The sequence below is a fragment of the Eupeodes corollae genome, chromosome 2 (assembly GCF_945859685.1).
Source record: "Eupeodes corollae chromosome 2, idEupCoro1.1, whole genome shotgun sequence".
In the NCBI taxonomy this organism is placed as follows: domain Eukaryota; kingdom Metazoa; phylum Arthropoda; class Insecta; order Diptera; family Syrphidae; genus Eupeodes; species Eupeodes corollae.
In genome coordinates, this window is record NC_079148.1 from 110678489 (window position 1) to 110699902 (window position 21414).

Sequence of the window (21414 nt, forward strand, 5' to 3'; positions counted from 1 at the left end):
GACCTTAGCTCATCTACTTTAGCTTTTATACAACCAGTTAGTTGGGGATAAGAAAATTAGGATTGATTTAACCCCAAGCTAATCCAGATGGAATTTGCTGACACCAATGGATTAGCTAAGATTTTGTTTGTGTTTAAGCTGGCTGGCATTGATTTTTTAACCTTTTTTTTTGTGAAATAATTTAAATTGTGTATATATTTTATTTAAAAGTGTTTGAGAGAAAATGGATTAAAAAACTTAGCCTAAGTCAGTCTCAGTATGCTATACAACAAATCTGACATTGACTTTTCTTTGCATAGTTTGTTGTCTTTTAATTAACATGGAAAATTATGGGACTCCGTGAAATAAGTTGCCCAGAAAAAACCTCCAAACAAAAATATGATATAGGCTCCAAAAAGTGGTAGGGGAACGGTGTGTTCTTTTATATGAAAGATCAATCCTTTTTGCGGATTTCATTATTTTGTGGGAACATATTTCACGCCTTTTTAGTGATTTATTTCATTTTCGAATTTGGAGATTAACTGCATAATGCAATAAGTTCCCAATTTGTGTGGGGTAAGGGGTTGCGGGTTGTGTGTTATTTCATTTTTGCTTGGGGATACATTTCATGGGGTCAACTTATGGCGACCCATATAAGACACAGTTTAAATTTGATTTGGAACGCATTCATTTTGATTCAATGATGCCGATGAATGTGTTTAGAACTTTAGTACTGCCTCTTGCGAGGAATTAACAAATTCTCTAAGAGTAATTCTTGTCATGAAAAAGTAATTTCTCAAACTAGCCGTTCGGAATCGGCATATAAACTGTAGGTCCTCTCCATCCCTGCAAATTACTCGCACACAGGAATGGTTGAGAGTTGTAAGTCACTAGGCCCTGGTTTTCTACGGACTGTTGCGTCAACCAATTTTTTTTGTATTACGGATTATGAGTTCTTGAATTTAGATACTATACAATATAAATATCGCTGCACTATATGCACAGAGGTTCTTGCTATTTTGTATTTTCAGGTATTAGTTAAATTATAATTAATATCTTACAAAAATCAATCACAATTTTGATATAATTTTTATTTTGTGTGTCCCATTTAACAACCTCTTCTGTACAAATACCTTAAACTAAAGTAAAATAGCTTTCATTTCCGGGCTTTCTGTAAGCAAAAACAAATAAAAACGTAAACAAATAATGACGCAAAGTTGTAAAATTCTGTAAAGCCGGCAAAAGCAAAAGCATGTGCCATAACATTTCCAGTCCATTGGAATGTAATCAAAACAAACAAACAAAACTAAAAACAAGAGAAAAAACAATCAGCCATCTTTTTCCAGGCAATTAAAATTGAACTCGCACAAAAAGCATTCATTCTCCATTCTACAATAGAAAATTCTAAAAATAGAAATTACTCTCTTGCATCAAGGCTGACAGCTGACACTTCTAGTGCTTTTGATATCTGTTATATGGTATATGGCTATCGTTGTTGTCGATTTGATTCCCATTCCAGTGTCGGCTACGGCAAACGGCAAGCCTTGAAAATTAATAATGATTCACTAAATTCGATTTGATATCACGTCTATTATGTAGAGTAGTAGAGATGGGATTTGGTATTTTTTTAATTGTTTTGACAGAATGGAACGAAGTGAATGTATAAGTGAGAGAGAATTTACCTTTTTTATAGCGCATCAGACGAAACTGAAGCAAACCAAGATCAACCAATTATTCGAATCTGGTTGAATACTTATAATATTTGGTTGGTTTTGTTTATTTTTTAACTTATTTTAATGTGCGTCATTATCCAACTTCGATGGCTTTCAACGAGTATTTCGTGTTTGTGAGGAGGTGCAGATAATGAAAAGACCGGTTCCATTCGTTGACGGTTTGGAGAAGAACGCAACTCACAGAGAAAAGTGGTTTATTTTATTTGGCGCAGCACATGGGCGAGTTGTCAGTGTGTGAAGTAGGAGGATTGCCAAATCATGATTTTGAATTATACGAATTAAATGCTATACGTAATTCATTTATGGATGAAGCCGTAAAGCTGAATTTTAAAAATTTAGGAATACATACGTCTTAATGCTTAACGTTTGGGTTGTGCATATACAAATGAAAAGAAAGGACACGTAATCCATTTTGGGATTTTTGCAGTCAAAATGTAAAACTTCCATAGTATTAGCACAATAATGAAATTGCGTGTTCGTTCTCTCAAGTAATGGTTGGCTTTAATTGACTTCTAAGAAGTTAGATGTAAAATTATATTTCTTTTCAGTATTTCCAAACAGGGCTTGTAATAATAGACTAAATGAGCTTCTAAAAATTAATTATAAAAGCGCTAACCTAAGGCTTCGGCAAACAGAACATTTTAGAGTAGATATGTAACAGCATAAAATGAGTTCTTCCTCTGAACTTCTTGAACAGCTTCTGGTTGCTCTTCACTCCAAATGCGGCAATTTTGCTTATTTACGTAGCCATTCAACCAGAAATGAGCCTCATCGCTGAACAAAATTTGTCGATAAAAAAGCAGATTTTCTGCCAACTTTTCTAGGGCCCATTCACTGAAAATTCGACGTTGTGGCAGATCGTTCGGCTTCAGTTCTTGCACGAGCTGTATTTTATACGGTTTTACACTAAGATCTTTGCGTAAAATCTTCCATGTGGTCGAATAACACAAACCCAATTGCTGCGAACGGCGACGAATCGACATTTCACGGTCTTCAGCAACACTCTCAGAAACAGACGCAATATTCTCTTCTGTACGCACTGTACGCATTCGTGTGGTTGGTTTAATGTCCAATAAAGTAAACTGAGTGCGAAACTTGGTCACAATCGCATTAATTGTTTGCTCACTTGGTCGATTATGTAGACCATAAATCGGACGTAAAGCGCGAAACACATTTCGAACCGAACACTGATTTTGGTAATAAAATCCAATGATTTGCAAGCGTTGCTCGTTAGTAAGTCTATTCATGATGAAATGTCAAAGCATACTGAGCATCTTTCTCTTTGACACCATGTCTGAAATCCCGCGTGATCTGTCAAATACTAATGCATGAAAATCCTAACCTCACAAAAAACACCCTTTATTAGCACAATAATGAAATTGCGTGTTCGTTCTCTCAAGTAATGGTTCGCTTTAATTGACTTCTAAAAAGTTGGATGTAAAATTATATTTCTTTTCAGTATTTCCAAACAGGGCTTGTAATAATAGACTAAATGAGCTTCTAAAAATTAATTATAAAAGCGCTAACCTAAGGCTTCCGCAAACAGAACATTTTAGAGTAGATATGTAACAGGCGCTTTGAGAAAATTTAAAATACGTGCAGTGCAGTATAATCTTAACGTCACGTTAAAAAATATTTAACGTGCCTTATGGCTGAACTGACACTTTCAGTATGACATTTCTAAAATGGCACTTCTGTCATTAGCAGTTGTTATTTTTTCTCGAAAGGCCTTACCAATACTCAAAATCAAAGCTCACTTAAATATTTAACTGGGTTTTTAATATTTTGCCATACCAATAAACATTTATATAGTTAGATGAAGGGCTAACGCCCAGTTAAATTTTATTGTTGGAAAACTTAACTATAAACGGACAGTTAAATTAAACTCCATGGTTTGCATTGTCATTTTGACAGCACACGCAACAAATACTTTTACGGTCACAAGAGTTGAGATTTGTTGTGATTGTTGTCTGCTGATTGTTTGTAGCAATATTTTAAGTCAATTTAATCGATCTCAGAGGGTGATAGGTGGTGAAAAACCTCCTGAGGAACCTTCTGAGATCGGTTATGAAATTGTTGAAATGTCTACTCTGGATTTTGTTGAAGATACCACAGAGTTTGATTGCGATGCAATATGGCTTGATGATCTAAAATTGTTTTTAAAATATTTTTTCCAGAGAAAACAGAACCTAAAACGAAAAAAACCCTCCTGCTCTGCTTGAAACTTCTTCCAAGATATTTATGTTTTCTATTATTGAATCGTCCAAATCCATTTCGAAATTTAACTTTAATCAAATATTTTTGTTTTGTTTCTTTTTGCAAATTTTACTCATGTCAATTCAATGCAGTCTTTTTCACATAGAACGTACTAGATATTGTAATAGAAGGCTAATTAGTAAAAGACGCGTTTACACGCAAATTAACTCGCTGTTAAAATTTAACTCAACGATACCTAAACGTCTGTTTAGCGATTTATTGTTTGTAAGTCCAAAAATAAAAAAAATATGAGTTTTGAAATCGAAAAAAAAAAAAATGATGGCGGATGTATCTTACACAGCCTATAAAAATAACCAATGGGAATGGCTCCAAAACTTGTATTTTGTTTGTTGACTTTTTTACAGCTGTTGAGCTGTCAGTCAAAGCAAATGTTCACTAAATTTGATCTAGAGCTTCCGTTTGGAGTCACATTACCTAACATTACGTTCTTTTCCTTACGATTGCCAAATGAAACCGTGAGGTCGAAGCTTCATTGTGATAGCATGCATTGAATTCCTATGGCTGATCTCGTAAACGTCAGGCAAAGCCGATGCTGAAGCGTGTTGGTGTTTCAGCCATTAGTCTTAAGTTAATATGTTTATTTAATTTTATTAAAGGAATGTTCCCTCAAATCAAACTTCTTATAGTTCTTAAAAGATGTAAACCAGAAAGTGCCATAAAATACTACAACGGCAACCATAATTTTCCTTAAAGTATATGTGCTCGAGCTCTCCTAACAACACCTCAACTCTCAACACCCCATTGTGTATAGGTGCTGTATGTTTATGTTTGCCTCTTATGAGTCTTGATACAGCTTTGTATTCCTGCTTTACCATGTGTTTAAAAAATGCTCCAATCTCTTGTTGGAACTGGAATTTCAAACTGGAAAAGCCCCAATTTAATGTATTCTACGATTCTGCCACTTTGACGTTTTAGAATTCGCTCCACACAACCACCATCATTTTTTCTATGCTCCGTACTTTTGTCCAGCACTGGAAGAAGAATATATGACAAGAGTACTTTACTATAGGATAGGCCTCCACTCAACTCCATGCTATGGTATCGTATCGTATTTGTATCGCCATGAGGTATGGAGCTTGGGGCGACGACTTGCTGCCTCTCCATCTCCACTGAGCCTTCTCTGCTTGTGTTGATGTTGATATTATATTGCTCTGTTCTGCGCCTCTACAACGAACCGAACGGCACGAGTGTAAAATAAACTAAAAGAAGAGGAAAATAAATAAAAAAGTAAAGAAGAAAAATAAAAAAATAACAGCGGAAAGCAAAGTCCTACACCGGTTTTGACATATCCAAAGAATGTTTTTTCGTTAGTTTTACGGAAGCAGTACTATCGATGTGACGGTGGTGTTAAATTCTCCTCGCTGTTGTGATACGAATTATCTCTCTCGCCGTTCGTTGCGTGTTTCTTATGATTTGATTTTATTATTTTCTCGTCTTGATTGTTTTGTTTTTTAATTTATTTTTGTTCATCTTTTAATGGACTTAATTCAATGCAATTATCTCTATAATTTAATTGTTTTGAAGACAATTGACGATATATAACGATTAACGGTTTTGAATTTTCGTTAATGTTTTTTTTTTGTGCATTCCTCGCACCGTGCCTATAATAAACAAAAAAAATAATAGCTAGTTCCCGATCATCCTACAAGCTTTAGTGTCTTTTTTTGATTGTGATACCCGGTTTTTAAATATTCTCTTTATATCATCGGCAAGTGTGATTTGGACTTCCACTATACCTACATACCTACCTACATAGTTCTTATTCTTAAAATATTGACATCGAGTCTACACCATTTTCGTGTATAATTACCGTTTATAGTGCTACTGTTTGTTGAGTGTTTAGTGTTGACCAAGCTCGTTGCTCGTCCAGTCTTTCCTACTTTTACCGGTTTGCCTTGCAACTAAACATACGTAGTTTCTTGTATTTTAAAATCGTTCTGCTTCGCTTTCGTCCCGTTCCTCAAGACCATATTAGACTTTATAAGAAAAGAAAAAAAAACCGCTTTGACCACACAACAGAGTTTGGACCTTTATAAATATATCTATAGTGTGATAAAATATATGTACGTAGACGAATGTTAAAGGTACCTGCCAATTCATAGGTATAAATAAATAAAGAGAATAAAAAGAGATTAAACAGTGATTACACATTTCTAAAAATAGTGTTCTAACCTTGTTCTTTCTTCAATTATTTGTTTTTGTTTCGATTACCTATATTTAAAGCTCTACTTTAATAATTTGTGAGCCCTGTGCTTTTTTTTTTTTAAAGTGAACCTATATTGCATTAAATTAGCTTAATTTGCATTCTCAAGTGTAAAGCGAATTTGTTTCTTCTGCTTTTAATTTTGGATATCACTCTGCTCTTTTTCGTCATTTTGTTTTACTTTTAAATAATATTTTTACAATCGCAAAATAATAACAAAAACTCGTCTTAAAAATAATAACCAACAAAAAAACAACACACACGAAAATATAAAGTTCGAAATGTCGCCAACTAAGGATGATACTGGAGCCACAATATCGCGTAGACCGCGCGAGGAATTCGCTGAATCGGTATGTTGAAAATACAAATAAAAACAAAAATTATAAAAAATACTCGTATATTTTAAAATGCATTTTAATTTATTAAAGTAGGTATTCAAAAATATATAAATTTTGTTATTGCTAACGTTGGGCGCCAATTATTGGCTTGGTTTTAATTAAATTGGAACCGGCAACTACGTGTTAAACGGTTGTTAAAAAACAAATGGACCATGGCATTGCTCTCATAATGAATTTGTTAAGAAGAAGATGAGATATGCTATCATATCACCTTGAAATCAAACAGTTTATTGGAATGACGCATAATTAAGGTTGTAAATTTCCCATACCAGTACTCGATTTGTGCCAGCGGTTTTGAATTCAAGATCAAACTTCATTTTTGTTTGCCCTATGGAACTCAAAATCACACTTTATTTTTGCATAAGAGTATGGGTGTATTCATCAGCGTCAGCCTAACTAAGAATTGCGATATAATTCATAAAGTCAGATTTTCGTTCAATCTAACCTAGTCGAACTTCAATACCTACCGTTCAAAACGTCAGACTGTCGTCAGCGTCGTCGGGCAGATTGTGTAGCTGAATTTGTTTGGCTGCAGAAATAATTATAATTTTCTTTTTCGGTAAGCAAATCAGAGATCAAGTTCAACAAAATTTGTTTGGCAGCCATTTTTCTCTGACGTTTATGAACTCTGTTTACATACAAATCGGACTAAGCCAGACCTTTTTGTTTACTGCAGACTTCCTGCATTGGGAGTGCGTTCACAAATGCATCAGAATAGAAATGCGATTGTACTAGCGCAGATTTTCTGCGTTTATGAATACACCCTATGTCTTCTTTTCAACTTAACGGTTGATCTACATTAACTCAAAACTACACTAAAGCTTCTCGGTTTGCCATACAAACCGAAATACTGGTCTGAATATACACAGCTGTTCAAAAAATAGGTGTTTTGATATTCACTGTTAATTTGTTGAAGATTAGCGGTTGTTTTGACTGCAAGCAACATTTGTAATGTTATGCTAAGTAGATAAAATATTTGTGTGGAATAAGATTATAGAATTTGCCCATAAAAATAGGTGCGCTCCAAATAAAATCCAAGCTTCTTATAATATTCCCTATTTTAAAGTATAAACTCTTGAGGTGGGTTGTTAATAATCATTTTATTATGGATAAGTTTTTGAATATGGGCCGTAAAACCCACTGCTCGCCAGAAAAAGGCTTTAGAGCTCGAATCTTACAAAAAGGTCCAGAAAATGATTTACCTTAAACCATATTAATTAGAACAAACCAGAGGGCGTACAAAAATGGCGAAATATCCTGTGGAGTGATAAAAGAAAAGTAAATTTGTTTTTATCGGGGTCAATTTAAGGCAAACAAAAGGTAGGGGCTACAACCCCCGCTATACACAGAAAACTATTAAACACGCAGGAGGAAATATAATGGTGTTGGGCTGTTTTTCCTAGTACGGTGTAGGTCCTATATTCCGTAATAACATCATAAAAAAAACACATATAGGGATATTTTGGAAGATGTCATGTTACCGTTTTCTGAGGAAAACTTGCCCCTTCGATGGCACTTTCAGCAAGCCAAATGTCCTAAACATACCGCAGGTCTTGTGAAAGATTGGTTTCGAGAGAAACAAGTATCCGTTGTCCCATGGCCAAGTCAATCCCTCGATATCAATCCTATTGAGAACTTGTTGAATTTCCAAATCAAACCAATTGTAGGAAGCGGTTCAAACAGAATGGTATTCCATCCTCAGTAAACATGCCAAAAGTTAATAGTCAATGCCGCGACGACTTCAAAAACTTTTAGATAATAATATAGGATACTCAGGTTATTAGAGTAAGTAAAACAAAAATTGTAATAAGATACAGAAATTATTATTAAACGATAATATTAATAATTAAGGAAAACGCACCTTTTTTTCTGTCCAAGTGAAAAAACCACCATCTGTAGTTTTGGTGCTATATTGTCTATAATTGTTGTAATGTATTTCGAAGCCTTAAAGTGTTTAATTAAAGTGTTATTTAATTAATGTAAGAGTTTTAAAAATATCAACGTAAAATTAATATTTAGAGTAATAAAAAATAAATTAATACAAAAACTTATTATCACACCTATTTTTTGACCAGCTGTGTAGGTTTAGAGATTTAAATGTTGCTCCGAACCTTTATTATAAGGTGGTGGAAACACTACTTGATTTTCTAGAAATCATTCTGGAATGAAAACTAGATAAACTTGAGGTTGGAAAATAGTAAAGATTTTTTTAAAAAGTGGTTTTGTTTTACAAATGTTGCACTTTTAAAGCACATGTAACCGTGGTGCTAATTAAGCTGGCATTTTTTTTCAATTCCACCTCCCTCTTTTTCATGAAAAAAACATCAATTAATTGTATCTTACGAATTACTTCTTTTTTGTTTAATGAAACCTCTTATTGGAAATCCTGTATTGGTTTTGACAAATGACGGATTTTTGGAGTTTCCATATTATACATCCGTAGCTTTGATATTTATAAAACAAATTAAAGCATTTTTTTGTTGTTTTATAACTAATTATTTCATTTATCTCGGTTTGGAAAACTGTAAGGAAATATTCGTCATAAAACCAAATTAAAACTTAATGGATAAATCTGTTAACACAAAAAACATTTTTTTGTGGTTTTATAACAAGATAACACGACTACAACAGAAAATAAATTTTTGCAGATAGTGTTACTAATTTAATTATAAACAAAATTACAAACAAAATTCCAAAAATAAATTAGAAGACTTCTGCAAATAATCATCTACATCCATATGTTCAATGTACATATGTCAATTTCGCTGGTGTCAAGATCTTCTTATTCGAAAGCTTTTGACACTATAGATCACACTTGATTGCAAAGCTAGCTTTTAAGATAATTAAACTTTTTCCTTGAAGTTGATCATGTTCATTGATTGCCTTTAAATTGTGGTTCTGCACAGGGGTTTTGTCTTAGACCACTCCTTTTTTGAACCTATGACAACGATATTTTATCGGCATTTAGTCATCCCGAAACTCGTATGTCGATGATGTTCTACTGGCTATATGATGAGCGATGGCCTCTGTTATATTCACCTTTAGGGCATTGGTCGATTGTGGTTTACTTGCATAGACCTGCGACTTCAAGAAACCCTACAAGGAAAAATCTAGAGGGGTCAAATCGCATGACCTTGATGGCCAATTCACATCATCCCTTCGAGAGATAACTTTACTCTCAAATTATTCTTGCAAAATGTCAATCGTGGCGTTTGCTGTGTGGTACGTAGCGCTTTCCTGCTAGAACCACATGTCGTCTAGGTCATGGTATGGTTCAATTTGAGCTCTAAGAAATTAGTTATCATCGTCTCACTAACGTCGTTTTCAAAAAAGTACGGACTAATTACACCGCCTGCCCAAAATCCACACCAAATGGTTACATTTTGAGGATGCATTATCACCTAATGAACCTCACGTGGGTTGGTGTCGCCACAATTTTGCTTGTTAACAGAGCTATTCCTCCAAAAATGTGCCTCGTCACTAAAGATGATTATCGGCTAAAATTGGTGTCCTATTTCAAACGATTCGAAGCTCCGTAAGCGAACAAACGGCGTTGTCTATGGTCATGAACTTTGAGCTCCTGGGTCAGTTGGATCTTGTACGGTTGTATTCCTAAATCCCGGCGCAAAATTCACCAAGTTGAAGTCTGCGAAACGCGAAATTCTTGTGCACGGCGAGGAATAGACTGCCTCAGGTTCTGCTGTACACTTTCGTGGACCGCGGCGATGTTTTTGGCCGATCTTGTATTCCTTGAACGTACTGATTGTTTACTTAACCCGTCGTCGTTTGCCAACCAAACGTTGAAGAATCGACTGCGAAGGGCCTCCACGTCTACCGTAAAATGGACGCAATGCGCGCAACGTATGCGTTAGCGAACACTCATTTTGATAATAAAGTTTTATCATTTGAACGTGCTGTTCAAAAGTATAACTTGCAACGATGATTTGACATAAACAACTGAATGGCTATACGTTCAATCTTAGGCAGATAGGCTATACTGATACCTTTTAGTAAGTGTTTTACGTGTAAAATAACAGCTGGTAAAAAACAGCTGGGATGTCAAAAAAGGAAAGGTATCAAGAATTTCTGGGGTATGTTCATAGATATCTGACAGAAAAACTGATTCAACACATGGCTGAATTCCAAGAAAGTTTGATTTCAACTTTTTGCATTGGTAAACAAAAAGATACAAAATGTTAATTGAAGTTGTATTTGAGGATGTTCTGTACATAATAGACGAATAAGAAAGGTTTGGATAGTTTTCTGTTAAACGTACATTCATCGTTTAAAACCGGGTAGCTAAGAGGAAATTTAACATAAATTACAGATTAGGGTTATCTCTTATTTATTAAATTGTTACGTACCTATCAATTCATTATCGTCTGACGAATCAGTTGAATTATCCATTAAATGTTTTATCTTACAACAATTTTGACTTCGAAGCTTAAATGTTTCTCTGCTTTTTGTCAACAGCTGAAAGTTGTTTTATTTTTTGACAGCTATCTCAATACAGCTATTAAACTTAAAGAAATTGAACGCAGCCAATAGTAGGGAAAAGATTTGACAGATGTCACAAAAACAAAATGGGCGTCAAAATCTACACGCGCCAATTGAAAACGGTTCACTAGTTGACTATATTGAGAAAGGAAATAATTTAGGAGTTTACTTTTACACGACTTTAACATGGAGTGACCAAATATGTAAATGTTTCAGGAGGCAAGCTATAACACATTAAAGACTCTTTGGAAGAGATTACACAATAAAATACAAGGAAAATGTTTGTGCAATAGCTGATGGTAACTATCCTTACGGATTTCATGTGTCTTGCAACCCTGATGATGTGAGATCCAGAAGGCTAAACTCTGTTTTTATTAATGCAATTTCCCATTCCGTTCTTCTCATATTTCATCCTACTCCAAAAGCTAATCTGGTGTCAGTTTGAAAGTCTTCTAAACAAATTTCAAATATCAGTAAGAATTTTCAGCATTATTCATAAGCCGAAACCACGTGTATTCTTTATAAAAGTAAAGTTTTCGTTTTGAAATCTAACTTTAGAAAACCATTTTCAACGTTCGATTCATTGTGATTTGTGATTTTTTTCACAAAAGGAATTATCAGTAAACAAAAATATATATTTATGTGAAAAGTTATGATCATTACTTAGTCAGGCTGTAATTAGGGTCTCTCAAATAATTGCTCAAGCACATTATTTATATATACAAGCATATATCAGTTTATAACTGACAGCTATTTGAATCAATCAAATTGAATCTTTTTTTAATGGGTTTCTTCAAGTCAAGGATCAATTAATTTATTTACAATCTTTATAAGCATTGCAGTTTTCCAGTTTAATTAAATTGTAGGCTCTTAACTAGAAATTATTATTGATATACAATTGATGCAAAGAATATATAAAACAGAATTATTACAATGAAATTATTTATAGGTATTGCTCGTCGAATTTTCCAATTTAGTTTTAAGTGTATAACAACGAAACAAAATTGGAAATCATTTAAATACGCACATACTTGCTGAGGTAAAAATACCCTGTTATCAATTATTATTTTTACCGGTATTTTTATTTGTTTGTTTTGATATTTCACAATAACAACTAACAGCTGTTGCGACTTTATATGCCTCTTATTAATTTTCATTTAAAACATTCAAATACACACATTTGTAAACAGTGTTGTTGAGAAATAAAGTTTAAAACGTTCCAAGGCCATACTTAATGACGGAATAAAGTACAACAACGAGAACCAAAAAAGTTTTCTACCAAACTAAATACCTTTTTACACAAACTCGTAACAACTGACTGTACGTCATTCCTGCTAAAACTACTTTTCAAAAAATACACAATTTGAGCTGCACCAGCACTTACTTTGGAAGTACATTTTCTCAACCTTTTTTCCCAATATTCTGTCCGATATTGTATGATATTGACTTTGAAGGAGGAATCAGCTATTATGGACCAAACAAATTATAATTTGGAAGTGAACCACCAGATGGCTCACCCTGTATAAATCAAATTATTTTCCAGTAAGTGGGTTAATGAGAACTCTATTGAATGAACTTGACAATCAAATGATCAATCATCAATAAATAACTTGATAATCATTTGTAACTGTAGTACCCGTGGCATGATGGTTAGTGCGTTGGACTGTCATGCCAGAGGTCTTGGGTTAGATCCCTGCCTATGCCATCTAAAGTCTTTCACGGGTACTGCCTCTTGTGAGGAATTAACAAATTCTCCAAGAGTAACTCTTGTCTTGAAAAAGGGCTTTCTCAAATTAGCCGTTTGGATTGCGGCATATAAACTGCAGGTCCCCTCCATTCCTGACAACATTACTCACACACAGGAATGGTTGAGATTTGTAAGTCACTAGGCCCTAGTTGTTAACGGACTCAATTTATTTTTATTTTATAATCATTTGTAACTGAATTTTATTTCATTTCTAAGAATTTAAACGATATACTAAAAGCTTGTTAATCTTGCGCTCAAAGAACCTTTATCGAAATAATTTGAATTTAAATTGGCTATCAGTTCGGTGCTTTAATATATGTACATTTAAAGAAAAATCATTTAAAATTTTTTACACACAGTACTGTACACTTTTATCAATAAAACACCGTGAACCCATTAAAAGTTAAAGCTATCAATTTGTAGATAAGGTTTAAATGGCTCCAGGGAAAGGAAATACAAGAAAAAAAGGTATTGCTAAAAATTGTATCGATAAGAGCGATTAAATCACCTCTTTATTAATAGCAATTAAGTTGATAATACAATCGTTTGGATTGCCATTGGTGATAAATTATAAGTAAACAAAGAAGATATACAGGAACCTACATATGTACTTATGTATGTACATTTTTGCTTTGATATATATGTACATATGTAGTCTATTTTTTTCATAACTAAAACCCATGATTTAGCTTCTTTGTTTTCTGTGTAAACATAATGAAACTATTAAATTTAGGAGGAAAAGGACGGTTTTATTTGTTTTGGCAGTTCATTCAAAATTACATCTTTGAAAGAACCTAAACAAAAATTACAATTCCCTTCCAATAATTTAAATGTTTTAAATGTCAATGTGGAAATGAAAATAATTTTGACAAAACTACTTTAGTCATATGGCGTTTTTCGTTTTTAGGTCAGAGCAGAGCTCGAACTGTCAAAAAAATAATTGTGTTTCTTTTTGAGCTCTGTTCGTTCAGAGCTTCAAATTCGTGATTTTTTTTAGTTGTGAACATGTTCAGAGCGAGCTCGTTGAGCTCAGAATACAATAACAAAGTAAACGGAGTAATATGCTCAACACAAACAATTTGATATTTAAAAGCCGGGAACTAAAAAAAATCATTGTCAAAACAATAAAAATGGCGGAAGAGGCTAGTCCCTCTAGTGCAGAAGGTAAGATAATTTAGAAAAAAACTAATTGCATATAGCATTTTTATGAATCAAATTTATTTCAGGGGTCAAATTAACCAATGCTATGACTGTTTTTTTTTTTTTAATTAATTTTGTTTAAGAAAATTTTGAATATTTACGTTTGACAGTCTGACATTTGACATTTCAATTAATGACAGTCTAGTGCTCAATTTGTTTCATAATTAAATCAGAGAGACATACTCTGCTCAAATCTCTACTCTGTTCTACTCTGTTCGCTCAGACTCTGCTCTGCTAAAAAAGAAAAACGCCAATAATCACTTTGATCTAGGATTAGTGGTGGTAAAAAGTGGCATCTAAATAGCTGTCAAAGAATGTTGACGTTTCTGACGCAATTTAAAAAGAGACTGATAACTTCCCATCCCGTCTGTTTATTTGTGCTAAAAAAAACTACTGAATATCGAAAACAATATTTTCTGTGCAATAAAAAGAGTTGACCATATTTTTAATTTGTAACAGCTTTTTGAGTCGTAATGAAATTTTTACTAAACTTTAGTATTATTTTTTTGTAAAAAAATTGATTCTCCTCAAAATTTTACTGAGTGTTGACAACAATATTTTCTAAAAGAAAAAAAAATAGTTTAAAGCCAATATCTCAAAGTTTTAAAAAGATATTTGAGTCGAAAATCAATTTTTACCAACTTTTATTAATTTTTGTATGTTTTTATTTTTTGTAAAAATTCGATTCGATTTGTCTATTTTTCTCAAAATTTTTCAGAATGTGGAAAACAATATTTCTCATAAGATAAAATAAGTTTGAAGACTTAATCTCAAGTATTTGAAAACATATTTGAGTAGAAATTCAATTTTTAGCAACTTTGAGTAATGTTTTTTTATGTTTTTATTTTTTATAAAAACAAACTGTCAATTAGATTTATCTCATAGTTTTATCAGATTTCAAAAACATTATTTCTTGTTGCACAAAATTGTTTTGGAGATGAAATCATATTTTAGTCGCAAAAATTTTCGAGGTGACAATTTAGTTTTGATTTATAAAAAACCGTTAGTTGGATTTTTTTCCAAAAGTATAATTGTTTTGTATCACGGTAAAATATATATGTAAAATTTAATTCAAGTCTCTAGCGTCATTGGCTCATGAGATATTTAGGTTTAGCCAAAATGTTCACCTTTTTTTTAAACTGCTATGGTAAAAAAACCATCCACCCAATTTTGTTGAGAGCCCTTTCCGCATCTTTCTGCCTTATTATTTGTATAACAACATTTTTTTGAAGTCGATATCTAATTCTTGAGCTATGGAAGACGAAAAAACGTCGCGACGTAAAGACGTACGAACGTACGTTATCAAAACGGCGCACTACAGCGCTAATTGGATCTCAGGCTAGGTTGCCTTGAGATTGCCATTTCTACCTACGAACGTACGTATACACGTACGCACAGACATCTTTCTAAAAAAATTTTATTTCGACTCAAGGGACTTTGAAACGTCGAGAAATTTCAAAATTTTCAATTTGACAAATCGAAACCATTACAATAACTTCTTACGGAAAGTTAATAAAGCTATACCTTCTTCTTCTTTCCTTTCGAAAAACCATTCTTTTAATTGATAAGTAACAACTTAAAAAAACGGCAAAGTAATTTTTTTTTCAGATGAAGCTCATTTTGATGTTGGCGGGTATGTAAACAAGAATAATTGTCGCATTTAAGGCACAGAAAATCCGCACGCATACATTGAAAAGCCGATACACCCAAAACGAGACACTGTTTGGTGCGGATTTTGGGCCATTTTCTTCGAAAATGAGCAAGAAGTGTCCCTTACACTCAATGGCGATCGTTATCGGGCCTGGGGCCTGATTATAAGGTTTGCGGTGGATCGTTTTCAATTCGCGGCGAAGCAACAATAGTTCTTCTTATATTTTAGTGATTTGACACTTTTGGTTTGACTTTTTCTTCCTATATTCCAGTGGTTTGACAGCTTTCCACAAATTTCGTTTTGTTTTCATTTAATTTGTGAAATTTGCGGTGATTTATTCAAAATCTTATACTTTATTGTATATTGTTGATAAATCATAAGAAAATTAAAATAAAGCTTACTTACATTACAAGAAAGAATCCACGAAATCGAACATCGAATAATAATAATCACTCTTTCGCCTGTGAATCCGACAAAAAAAGCTGTCGGATTTCAACTCGCAACCAAACATTATGACTTGAAGAAGGTGAAAGCGAAAGCAATAATTGAAAAGTGGCAAACTCACTAGCAAAACGATTCGCCGCGAATCCCATAATTAGTCCCCTGTTGAAATTGAAGAGGAGGATATTGGAAACATTTGGTTTCAACAGGACAGCATTTTCAAAAAAAAATGTCTTCTACACAAAATGCTACATTAAATTCGTAAAAATTGATTTTCAACCCAAATACCTTGAAAATCAATGGAGTTATTAACTTCAAAATTATTTTCGTTCAATACAAAAATTATTGTTGTTAACATAAGATTATTCCCTTAGAATAATCAGAGATCGACATTTTTCTATGCATAAAACCTTCACAAAATTATATGTTGAAAACTGGAAAGAATTGGTGTCCGAATAAAATATCTCGGGAAATCAAAATTATTTTATCATAATGCATAATATTGTTGTTAAATTCTTGCAAATTCCTTAGAAAAATCCAATTAACAACCTTTTTTACAAAAAAAAAAAAAATAAAACCTACAAAAACAACTTAAAATAGACGGGCACGAATATGGGAAGTTATCAGTGTGGGTCGTATCCCAGCCTCTGTTGTCTCTTGGGTTAAGATCAATTTATTAAATATGATTAAAATCACTAACCTTAGCTGAACAAGCTAATTGTTGTGATGATCAGCTCTCTTCATATATAATTATAGGTTTTTTGTATTTCTTTATTCAAACAAACTTGCAATTATAAAAAGTTTAAACGACGTACATTCTGTATAAGCAAAATTTGTCCATTTTCATTTTCCGTTACCCACTACATAATTGTAGAATAGTAAACAATTAGTCATTTAAAATACGTGCCATAATACAATTTACCCAGAGTCACCAATCTAATTCGACCTCGTCCACAACGATCTAAATTAGTTCTTTTTTTTTATTGCTCTGTCTAACTACACATGGCTCTCCCACATGTCAGGCTAAAAAATATTTGTTGCACTTCGACTATACGAAACTAACGTCTAGGTCTGGGATTTGTAGTTGAATTTTCTGTCGGACCTAAACCTCCTCGGAGCTCTGAATACGATCAGTTCATTTAGTCATTTAACACTCCCTATAGAATGTATCAGGTTGTACAACTTTTACATGCGTTAGCTTGTTTGGCTCTTTCTGTTAGTCTGACAGCTTGTCAAACATGTGCGCTGATTGTAATATTATTACGACAGCATTGACCATCATCAATTGACAGTGTACACAGAATGCAAATTATATTTTTAAAATTGATTATTAAAAAGCATTAAAGCAAGCGCCAGCAAGTCAGACAGTAGATATTATTGAAAGTGCATTGCAACTTCAATGAATTCAACTCTGACAGACAACCAGCACAGCGTATCGTTTGGGCGCAACGCTTACCAAGTTCTGCTTGGTCAGACGAATTTGTATTTTTTCCTTGTTTTCTGTTGTTTTTCAATGAACGTTCCTACACGATTTACCTAATCAGTCATCACGTATTTTTCATTGATGATTACGGCAGGCGTTTAGATAGGGAGAACTTTTCGATTGTGTATGGGAGATAGAACCGGGTCTGAAATTACCATATCTCACGAAACGCATGCATTTTCGAGATTACATTCGCATCAAGTTGCTTTGTTGCTATGACCAAAAGAATGTGCGGCGAAGGTGACTAATGGGATCGTTCGATGGACGTCACCATGCTACGACGACGACACGCCGAAAACGCTTGAAACTTTTTGTAGCCTTCAGGAAATGCTCATTCAAATGACGCATCTGATCTTTAGGCAAAAAAAACCTTGTTGTATAGATGATGGTGATTTCTCAGAAGACAGTGAGTTTTTAATTTGAACAACGGAATGAGTAATAAGAAGAAATTGTGGCTATTTAAATGGGCCAAAGGCTTGAAAGGTGAATAGTATTTAGACTGAATGGCGGTTTTCTATCATCATCATACCATATAACCGAAACTTTAATAGCTTAAAAGACAAAAATTAAAGAGTTTTTGTGCGTAGTCAATAGAAATTTATTTGAGCAATATACTCGTATCAATCCCTAACCTTTTTAAGGTTTCTGTATTTTTCCAATAGGAAATTTTAAATTTATTACGTTTATTAATTCCAAAAATGAACGATATATGTATGTACATATGTACATATGTACTTAACGTTTAATTTTGTAAATTAAATTAAATCACGTCAGAAAACTCATTCATAAATATTTCAATAAGATTGAATTATAAAATCAATCTGACAGACATAAACAATTCATCGTCATCTATATTTACATACGTATCTACAAAATTGAATACGCAGTTTAAAAAAAACATCTTCATATTCAATCACTAATGACTGATGCAATCTTACTGAAATTATTTTTTAGAAGCAAAGCAAAAGTAGTTATTAATTTCTTATAGGAAGTTATTGTAATCGGTATTTTTTGTCGAATTGCAAATTTTTAAATTTCTTGACATTTCAAGGTCCTTAGAGTCTAAATAAAAGATAGCTCGAGAACCAGTAGAGATATCGACTTCCAAATGTGAACATTTTGGTTAACCCTAAATATCTTAAGAACCAATGACGCTAGAGACTTTGAATTGAATTGTATATTACATATTGTAACGTGATACCAAAGAAGTATATTTTAAAAAAATAAAAAAAAAACTGAACAAAAATTGTTGTCACTTCGATTATTTTACGAACAAACAATGATTTTATCTCCAAAATAATTTTATGCACGAAGAATAAAGTTTTTGACACCTGGTAACATTTTGAGAAAAATCGAATTTACGTTTTTTATAAAAAATAAAAACCTAAGAAAACATTGCTAAAACTTAGTAAAATTGATTTTCGACTCAAATATCAAATTGTATCTTATAAGAAATATTGTTTACAACTTCGGTTTAATTTTGAGAAAAACCGAATCGACAGCTTTTTTACAAAACATGAAAACCTAAAAAAAATACAATGCTAAATTAATTTTGACTCAAATATCACTTCAAAAATTTAAAACTATGCTTCAAACTAATTTTATCTCACAGGAAATATTATTTTCAAAATTCAGTAATTTTTTTTTATAAAAATCCAACAGTTAGTTTTTTCATAAATAATTGAAATCTACAAAAACTAGTACACAAATGCTACTAAATTTGGTAGAAATTGGTTTACGACTAAAAATCTCGTTAACAAAAATAGTTTTTGAAATCAAACTGTATGCAAAATATAGTTGTTAATTTTTTGTTTAGAATAATTCAACTAACAAAACTCGAAAACCTACAAGCCTCTTAAGCAAAACAAATCGGCAGACGGGAAGGGAAGCTATCAGTTCACCTAAATTATTTCTTCTCTTGATTGACCGATAAATTGTTTGTATCGTAAGTGGCTAAAAACAGCTGCATGTCAATGCAGTCACATTTATTCACTTATTATTTATTTCAAATTCTGATCAGGGGCAGATTATTTGCCTAAAATGCAGATAATCAAGCATGAAAGAAACTGTTCAATTTTCTAGTCATTTTTAGAAACTATTTTTTACTTTAGTTTTTAAGTACGAAATACAGTTTTTTTTCAGATATTTTTACCAATTTATAAATTAAATGTTCCAACAAAATTATTACAAATGAATGAAAATTTTAAGTCAATTTCTAGCTTTGTTGTATAAGTTTGTAAAAACATAAACAAATAATTAAATTAAATCAAAATTATTGAAAATATATTTTTTTATTTTAAAACATCTATAGACATATTCCTTAACTTCAAAATTCAAGAGATGTTTGAGACTTAGGGAATATCAACCAAAACAATCGATCATTAAACTAGTTTTGAAATTTAACTAAAAACTAACAAAACGATAAAGGAATGAAATATTTGGTCAATTCCCAATTTAATGTCCAATATTCCAAAAAAGAAATGCGATTTCGTAGAGTTCGATATAATTTGTATAAAATTCTCAAACTATCTGTGCCATCGATTCAGAACTATTAACTATTTTATTCGTCAATTCCCGTGTTTTTTTGGCATTCTATAAATAGTATAGTAAAAAAAACACAAATAGAAGAAAGTTTTGTGAAAATCAAAAGTTAAAATTAACAAATTAACTAAACAGCAAATGAAACTAATAAAATTGACAATTTTCAAGAAGAAATGGTAAGAAAACATCTGGAAATTGAGATTCTATAAAAAAAGTTTATTTAACAATTGCTCCAAGGAGGGGTTTGTTCGTAGACTACTACATCAACATGTGGTGTTGAAGCGAGCTTGAAGCTCTTAATTATTTTTATATTGTTTTCTCTTGCAAAATAAGCCCAGTTAGCCCACTTTCATTAACAAAACTAAATCATATTGTAATGTGCATACACTGTTTATCTCTAATACTCTGATATCGTGTTATAAATGGTGATTTTTTGAGGTTAGGATTTTCATGCATTAGTATTTGACAGATCGCGCGAGATTTCAGACATGGTGTCAAAGAGAAAGATGCTCAGTATGCTTTGACATTTCATCATGAATAGACTTACTAACGAGCAACGCTTGCAAATCATTGAATTTTATTACCAAAATCAGTGTTCGGTTCGAAATGTGTTTCGCGCTTTACGTCCGATTTATGGTCTACATAATCGACCAAGTGAGCAAACAATTAATGCGATTGTGACCAAGTTTCGCACTCAGTTTACTTTATTGGACATTAAACCAACCACACGAATGCGTACAGAAGAGAATATTGCGTCTGTTTCTGAGAGTGTTGCTGAAGACCGTGAAATGTCGATTCGTCGCCGTTCGCAGCAATTGGGTTTGTGTTATTCGACCACATGGAAGATTTTACGCAAAGATCTTGGTGTAAAACCGTATAAAATACAGCTCGTGCAGGAACTGAAGCCGAACGATCTGCTACAACGTCGAATTTTCAGTGAATGGGGCCTAGAAAAGTTGGCAGAAAATCCGCTTTTTTATCGACAAATTTTGTTCAGCGATGAGGCTCATTTCTGGTTGAATGGCTACGTAAATAAGCAAAATTGCCGCATTTGGAGTGAAGAGCAACCAGAAGCCGTGCAAGAACTGCCCATGCATCCCGAAAAATGCTGTTTGGTGTGGTTTGTACGCTGGTGGAATCATTGGACCGTATTTTTTCAAAGATGCTGTTGGACGCAACGTTACGGTGAATGGCGATCGCTATCGTTCAATGCTAACAAACTTTTTGTTGCCAAAAATGGAAGGACTGATCTTGGTTGACATGT

General features: G+C 32.9%; 1 protein-coding gene across 1 annotated transcript in view; it reads left to right on the top strand.

Moving 5' to 3' along the window:
- Positions 1-5693: 5693 nt before the first annotated feature.
- LOC129944201 (four and a half LIM domains protein 2) overlaps positions 5694-21414 on the top strand; it is a 230180-nt gene continuing 214459 nt past the window's right edge. The window contains exon 1 of the mRNA XM_056053468.1: positions 5694-6542. Coding sequence (XP_055909443.1) covers positions 6474-6542 — 69 coding nt within the window. The 5' untranslated portion in view covers positions 5694-6473. The remainder of the gene's footprint in view (positions 6543-21414) is intronic.